Genomic DNA, 8510 nt, shown 5'->3' on the forward strand with positions numbered 1-8510 from the left:
ACAGCAATTTGTTACTGGCTGCTAGGTGTAACAAAAAATATGTTTTTAAAAACAAAAAATAAAATACTTTATTTTTATACTGAGTACTTTTTTTTTAACCTTTTAGTCGAGAAATACTTTATGTAAAGCCTGAAAAGGTGGCAAACCTACGCGCGATACACGGCATAAGTGAACAGGTAAATCCATGCCTTCTTGCCGGAGTTTAAGTATAGAGAGCCCGCAAGGTCCACTCCCTTAGTCAGGAACAAAACCGCGTCGCGAACCGGATCCAAAGGAAAGGCTGAATTTCAATTAAAAACGTCTTAACACTGTGTTTTTGTAAATAAGGCATTTATATTACCGACCGTATAGTTCGCCGACCACCGATGATCCAGTATGTTTTCTGCAATAGGCTTAATAATCCTTGAGCTGCAACATGTAATAACCTTTGGTATAAGTCAAAAATAAGACTGTGCACGATAGGATGTTTGGCAGGTAAAAGTACCGGATGACGAAGGTCCTGTATGTCTTTTCCCATTGATATTCGCTATCTTAATCTGAGAAGACAAACATTGTACACAAAAGGGTTCAGTCAGAAAAAGCTTCGAATTGTACAATTTTGAGCACAAAAGTTTCTTTGAGCTCTACTTTGTCTGTCATCAAGTTTCCTGTACGTTTCTGGCCTGGATTTCGAGAATTAGAGACAAAACGAAAAACCCAAGCAATTAGCTATACCATTCAATCATATTTAGCGAAATGTTTCAAATGCCACTCATCCGAACTAAGGCCCAACATAACTAAAGTACCAAAGTTTTCTTTCTTTCTTTAGATAGGTATTTCGTCTTCACCACAAATAATGTTTTCTTGAAGACATAAATTTTGTCATCCAGGAAGCCGTTGGAGCCCCTCTCATTATCTCGATTCGAGTAAATATTTAGCATCCTCTAGTCTAGACAAAAGGTCTGAAGGGTTAAACTGTCCAGGCAAAAGCGTCCAAGAACCTACTGAGGTCAGCTGATGGATCTCCATAGTGCGGTTTCACACAAAAGTTCCCCATATATCGACACGTCGAATACATGAAATAACCGTGGAGGATGCAGCCCAGAAGAAACACTCACAGTCCAATTCAAGGCTCTTGCATATTCTTGCATATAGTTTGGCTCCAATTGTGGCAGCTAATAACTCTAACGCGGTATTGTCAGTCTACGAAGTGACACCACTCTGTCTCAAAATCAACGGGCACGTCTCATTCCCACTGCTTTTCCAAGACTTGTTACAACAATAGTTTAGAAAGCAAAGTGACTAGAAAGGTGAATCCAATTGGGATCAAATGCGAGTGAGAGGATTAATCTCTTCGTTATTTCTTTCCCTTCCAAATTCCTGACGCTCTCGACAAATTCTGTACCAATCGTAAGGACATCTTTTTACGGATTCCATTATAAACCAAATACAGGTAAAGGAGTAGAGGATCCAGAAGTGTGAGTAAACTCTCATCCTCTAAAATCGAACTTCGCATCCTGTATCAAAATATTGGACTGCTTGACGAATTGGTCGAGTTGGGCATCATTGTTCACACTAGCGACACAATTAACCACGTACAGATTCTTCATAAATTTCTCAATCGTTTGTCTGTTATAAAAAACTCCTGGGGTGACGCATTTCTTGAAGCTCTCAGAAATATGAAAGTCAATGATAGCGCCGAGTAGGAATAGACTACCAAAACCAATTGCCACTCGCCTGTGGCGATACATAATTATTTTACCAGAGTCGTCATACCACAAAAACCTCAACAATCTCTGTCAGATCTGTGTACTCCGATTTGCAAGAAAGCCTTTCTAATGTCTGAAATAATTTTTTGCTCCAGAAATCTCAGCAAAATGGACGGAATTAATTCTATCAAGTTTAGAATCTTTTCTAAACAATAATTCAGAGAAGGTTGATTTTTCTCTCGTGAAAATGCGTCAAAGAGTAATTTTGGTAGTCACACTATTCTCANCTTACGTATTACTTTACCAAGATAAGTTGATGAGGCAAATATAATATACAGTCAATGCTCTTTATTCGCGGGATATACAATTAATTCTATCAAGTTTAGAATCTTTTCTAAACAATAATTCAGAGAAGGTTGATTTTTCTCTCGTGAAAATGCGTCAAAGAGTAATTTTGGTAGTCACACTATTCTCAATGACTGGTCAGTGACGCAAATAATGGTCAATGGTTCAATAATGCTTTCTTCCAGCCACATCTTAAAGATGTCATAAGAGTCAAACGATTATCTTTTAACTTCTTCATTGTTGATTCTAATCTCTTTAACGCAACTGAGTAATTGCTTGGTATCTTTCACGAAAAGATAAAGAACGACCATAGTCAGGTCAATATCCCAAAGAAAAAAACCGAACTCAAATGATGGCGTCCTATGGGGTAAAGTCCTCCAGACGTAAACTAGTCCCCCAATCGGGTTCCCGGGCAGGGACTATACATCGGAGGATTTCATGAATAAGTGCATTAAAGGAAGGTGCAATATTTCACGAGTCGGAGCGTGGAATGTTACAACATTGAAGCAAGTAGGGAAATTGGGGAATTTGCTTTCGAAATGTGGTTTTAGCGGCGAATGATGAGGATACCGTTGATAGAGATGGTTAGAAATGAAGAGGCATTAGAAAGAATAAGAGAACACTGGACTCTATGGAAGTCAATAAAAAATAGGCGAGATAGGTTAGTAGGACACCTTGTCAGGCATGAAGGTCTAGTCAGAGACATATTAGAGGCAGAAACAGAAGTTAAAAGGAGTAGAGGTAGAAATTGCAAAATATTCGGATAATCTTAATAGGGGAGATGGATAAACAAAGCCTGGAAACCACTGCTAAGAAACAAACAAACGAAGGTGGAACCTGTCGGAACGAAACATGACGATAACGCAGTACTAGCCAACCGTGACCGCGAGACTAATATAAAAGCACGCCTAAGATCCCACATTAACCATTCAGCCACCGATCATACATCGTGAAGCACAATAAATGTCATCTATTAAGCATGGCGAAACGTCTGAAATCAGAATTTGACAGAAAATCCCAGAAGCTCTTCACCATCAATTAGACACCGGCCGTAAAAGCCTACGAACTACCGAAGGTTATACATCCCCGACAAATAAATGGAAAGGTTGGAAGTGGGAAGAGGATGGAATCGGGAAAATGGTTAAGTGTAGGAAGGAGACGGGAGTGTTTGAGGAAAAAATATCGAAAATAGGTGGCCCACCTCTGATGTGATGAACTCCACTCGATCTCACGACAGCTATTTACAGCGATTTCACATTTTCTAGAATTTCCAGTAGATGTTATCTAGAAACCTTGTTTTCTTTGCACTATGTATGTGAGGTTGCCTACATACATGTGACAGTATGATTTTTATATGAGCTTTCTTCATTTACTGTAAAACAGAAACTAATTATGAGTTTTGAGGTAACTATCTGGTATCGTTAATTTCGCCTAAATAAACATTAGACAATGACCTTACCACATGCTTTTAATATTATTAAAAAGTTTTATAAAATAAGAAGAAAATAAAAGTCTCAAAAAAGTTAGATCTCTCCCAGAAAATTATTATTATACAATAGTTTAATAGCGCTGTAATTGTATACAAAATAAAGCAGATTTAACTTTTCAGTTTAGTGGAAAATGGTTTGTTTATATGCAGTACGAAAACAATTTTGAAAAAGATATATATTGCTCTGAAGTAGAATATGCAGTGGTTGACTTTAAAACGTTGGATGTTATTTACCGTATGAAATTCAAAAGTAAAAACGAATCAGAAATTATTCAAGGCACACTACAAACGGAATCTTTCAAAATTCAAAGGGGTTTATTTTATTTATCGAAAGGAACTTCTGAAATTGAACTTCAGTACAAAGTTATCGCCACAGATTACAAGAAATTTGCTGCCGTTTGGGCCTGTAAAAATATCAATAAAGGAAGTGTACGTAAGTATTATTTATTGTAAATTTCATTTAACAAATTAAAAAATAGGAGAGGTGCACATAATTAGTATATTATATATAAAAGAAATTATGAGTGCTGTCCAGCACATGACAATAGAATTACGTAGTTAGTATCAGCAATTCCTTATGCTGAAGTGTGCGGTGTGTTGCATACCTATTTACAAACAATTCCTTTAAATTTAATTTTTCAAACAATTATCAACAAAAAGAAAGTGATTAACAAACAAAATTTCGGCCACTTAAAGCAATGGTGCTAACATTTTCGAGCTTACAGTAACTGAGAGGAGGGTAGAACTAGTTAGTATAAATTAAATCTAAACCCGCGGTAAAGTATCCAGCCAAGTTCAAAGAAAAAGGAAACTGGCGACGTAACAGCCGTGTGTAATTTACACTAACCATTTCGAGCTAAATAATATGATTTAATTTAATTTCATTTCGTCAAAATAACACTAACACTGGCTAATTAATGTGTGCCCGCTAGGAATATGTAATAATAGATCAGATTGGAAAGGGATGTCCGGAAAGTGAAATAATAAATTGGTTTAGTATTGGTCAACATGCAGGAAAAGGACAATGTTGAAGGTGGTTGAATACCACTACTATCTTTCTTTAATGGTATGTTATAAACCAGTCCAGACGTTCAATTCTGAAGAGATCTATTCTTTGGAATATCTAATAAGCAATATAGTCCAGTCATTTGGTAGTTTTGCCTAGAAAGTTTTCCGGGAGTTTTAAAAATTGATAATTTTATAGATTTTCAGGTGCTCATTCTGGAAAAATGGCGCCTAAATGCAGTTTTTTGGCAATATCTCCTTTCCAACTCATTTTACGATAAAAACAGTTATATAAAAAATGAAACTAGGGACAATTGCCTACAATTTTTGTATCTACCTTTTTTCCATAAAGTCAATAGTTTTGGCGTACGAGCGCCGCAAAGTGTACTCCAACGCGTGTTTTGGTAGAGCTCAATAGAAATATTTAGTCTGAGTCATCAGTAGAGTTCGGAATATATGCACTAAAAAATAGCAAATATATGCATGCAAATATGCTTTAAAAATCGTCAAAATATGCATTATTATATGCATTAATATGCATTAATATGCATTTATATGCATTTAAATTTTAAATAAAACACAAAGAAATTCTGTTAACATTTGTATTTGTTTAAATTACAATAGCATAACTTACAAAAAAAAACAACGAACGTTATCTTCAGACACGAATTTGAATAAATCGCCGATTTGGAATACCATGTCCAGTTAAACTTTATGAAAATATACAAAGTGCAACTCTTGTGAACGCCATACGTTTGGTTCACAAAATAGAGTAATGAAATGGCAAGAAAGTTTTGTTAGATTTTGATCTAGAAACTCGACATTCTTTCAGCATACATATACGGCCTTTGTACTAAAAATTACTCAAGTCCAAAACTTACCATTTATATGTAGACTTGTAAAAAATTAAACAAAATAAGAGGCGGGAGGAAAAATAATGTAGAAGATTGTGGTAAGTAAAAGACAAAATAAACTAAAAGAGAGTCATCCCTAATTCTAATTACTATAACAAAAACTAAGTGTGAAATTAATGTACTTCATTAAATGAATAGTTTCAAAAAAAATTGTAACTCATTTAAAAATTCGATTTTTTTTTCCTCAATTTTCGAGATATATCATTTAACAACAACAATTTTGCAGTTTTTGTTATTAGTAAACAAATATGAAGTTAGCGTGCAATACCAATCGGTTTAACTTGTTTAGAACACATTTCAAAAGTTTTTATGAAAATGCAGTTACAAATTATTCCAAAGCAATGCATATTTTTGGACTACGTTTATTCTACTAATTATATCAACTTCCATTCGGTCAATCATATGTTGAAACTACTTACAGCGTGCTGATGGGGACTAACAGGTCCGAAATTACAAACCGCATCTGGCAGTTATTGACCAAGTCGTTATTGTTCTTTAAAATTTTGATGGAGTTTGGCCTGTACTTTATGAAAGTTAATCATGCTGATATTTGTGAAGAAGAACACTTTTTGAAAACATTCACTAATAAATTGAAATTAGTTCTTCTTCTGAAATGGACAAAAATTCCCAACCTTTATAAATCAAATTTTGAATTGACGATTGTGTTGATAGATGAACTTCAATAAATTAAGTGAAATTAAAGTTCTTTACTGCTCTGGTATACCTACAACATATTTAAAATTCAGTCAGATCAGTCAGGCCGTTCTAAGTTTATGCGTTTTTCCGTGTTTCTAAAAATAAGTTCTTACCCCCTGGGGGTTAATAATTATGGAATGAAACTCGGCTAAATTACTCCGTATGTTTATAGTAACAATACAGAAAGAAAAGAAAACAGACGTGATCCATACTTATCCGCCTACGGCCTTTGTCGAGATTCTCGATTAAAAATCCAATGAAACTTTCTTATTTTCTTTCTCGTATTATTTGAATTGAATACTAAATACGTACGTAAATTGAACATTTCTCTTCACACTGTTCGGTACTCATTTTCAAGATTGTGCAATTCGTTCTCTTTTTGACAACCGAATCAAATTAATATTTTATTTTGTATTTATAGATATTTCAAATATAAACCATGTAAATCGTTCATACATTTTTGTTAAAATATGATTTTTGCCTAATCTTTAATAATAATGCAATGTAGTCTTCTTCAACAATTTTCAAACATGAGGATAATCCAGATAACGGAAATGGAGAGTACGTATTGGAGCGTCGTAGTCGTTTAAACGGAAAATTGGACTCATTTCCTGTTATTTCGTTTGATCCCCAGTCTGTCAGTTATGCCGGCGATTTGAAATCGCAACAGCAAAATCAGAAGGAAACGAATGATGTACTGGACATCAAGAAAGAGTTCAAGGACTCAAAAAGACATTCGGTTTACTGTAAAACCATGACCGTTAGACCATCCAGATCGCAGATACGTGTTAATGGTATTCATAATAACAAACAAGATGATACACAATCCAGAACTTCTACGCTAAGATCCAATTCGGGTGTTTAGAATTATCGTAAGAAATACAGATGTAAAGTGTAGAAAAACTACACTATTCGACGAATATTCTATTATTTATGTAAGTACTTAATTCTAAGAAACTCATTTGCTGTGTAAATAGTAAAAATTACAAACAAAAACAAAAATGAAAGGGAAAAATAAAATAATTATCCAAGCTTTTCAGTTATTCAAGGAATCGTCTATAGTTGGGACGAACAAAGTTGGCGAAGTCCACAATAAATTAGCTGTGAGAATGGACATATCTTCTTTCTTGGCTCCACTTGGAACTATAGTCATTTGCTGCATTTTGAACATGCCCTTGTTAAGTTAAGAATTGCTTCATGAGGAATACAGACAAAGTGAAAAGAGATAACCGAGTAACAGAAAGTGGTGCAGCAGTTAGCGGTTGCTTAGGTACGTAAAATATCAGGGCCGGCTTTATAACTGCCTGGTTGGAATTATATCTTTAAACAACGGTCTTGCTTTCTTAAATTCCTGAAAATGTTGAATTTTCTTCTAGTCCGATGTTGGAAACATGCTCTAATTCTGCTTCTCTGCATCTCTTTCTGTTACATATCAATCGATGTAATGTTATTTCTTTTTTTTATTGAGTCCGCTGCAATACCTACCTGACATCTCTTTTCTATGCTTACGATACTCCCTACAACGTCTGTCGTGAGTAAAAGTAGGCGTTCTGTCAGCAACCGCTCTAGTCTAATTAGTAAGTTGAAAGAAGAAAGCAAATGCGACTTTATATACCAATTTTGACTGTCCCAACTTTAACAATTACAGAATTCTGGAGCTTATTGTTTAATAACCAGTTATTTAATCAAGCAATATTGAGGTTAAACGTATTTTATTTCTTTAAAAAAACACAACCAACGTTTCGCCCAAGTTGTTGGATTTTCTCAAGGTTAGTTTTAGTTAGTTAATAATGTAATGCTGATGGATTTTGGTTAAGTGGTACATGCTCCAAGATCAACAACCATTAACAAAAATTACTCAAAAGTTTTTTTGATTTTTAGTGTTTCTGTATAATTGCCACCACATAATTTTTATTTATTTATTATTTTAATCGTACGACGTGTTATAACAATATTATGTTAGGATGTTAGGTAGTTATTTAGACATTTAGAGTTTTATTTATACACAGTTATGAATCATTTTTGTTAATGGTTGTTGATCTTGGAGCATGTACCACTTAACCAAAATGCATCAGTATTCCATTATTAACTAAATAAAACTAGCCTTGAGAAAAATAGGTGAGTTATTCTCCAGGCAGATGGGCAGTGGTCTGTTGGGTTGTTTTCTCCACGTTTCATCTAAAACTGTGATGGTAATTATCAAGGGCGATGTCAAAGTTTTTGTCTGTTGCGAAACGGTGACAGAGAAGACTTCGACATAGCCTTGATAATGTCTACCAGAGTTGTGGATCAAACGCCGAAAAAATAATCCAACAGATCACGGCCCATCAGCCCGTACAACAACTCACCCATATTCGACGCCGGTCGTGAAAG

General features: G+C 34.8%; 1 protein-coding gene across 2 annotated transcripts in view; it reads left to right on the forward strand.

The window, feature by feature from the left end:
- Positions 1 to 7286, forward strand: part of LOC108735732 (peroxidasin) — a 128449-nt gene extending 121163 nt beyond the window's left edge. For both annotated transcript variants that reach the window (XM_025979217.1, XM_025979215.1), the window contains one exon: positions 6646 to 7286. In XM_025979217.1, the coding sequence (XP_025835002.1) occupies positions 6646 to 7002 (357 nt within the window). In that variant the 3' untranslated portion in view covers positions 7003 to 7286. The remainder of the gene's footprint in view (positions 1 to 6645) is intronic.
- The last annotated feature ends 1224 nt before the right edge of the window (positions 7287 to 8510 follow it).

Source organism: Agrilus planipennis, unplaced genomic scaffold (assembly GCF_000699045.2).
Source record: "Agrilus planipennis isolate EAB-ADULT unplaced genomic scaffold, Apla_2.0 scaffold32, whole genome shotgun sequence".
Taxonomy (NCBI): domain Eukaryota; kingdom Metazoa; phylum Arthropoda; class Insecta; order Coleoptera; family Buprestidae; genus Agrilus; species Agrilus planipennis.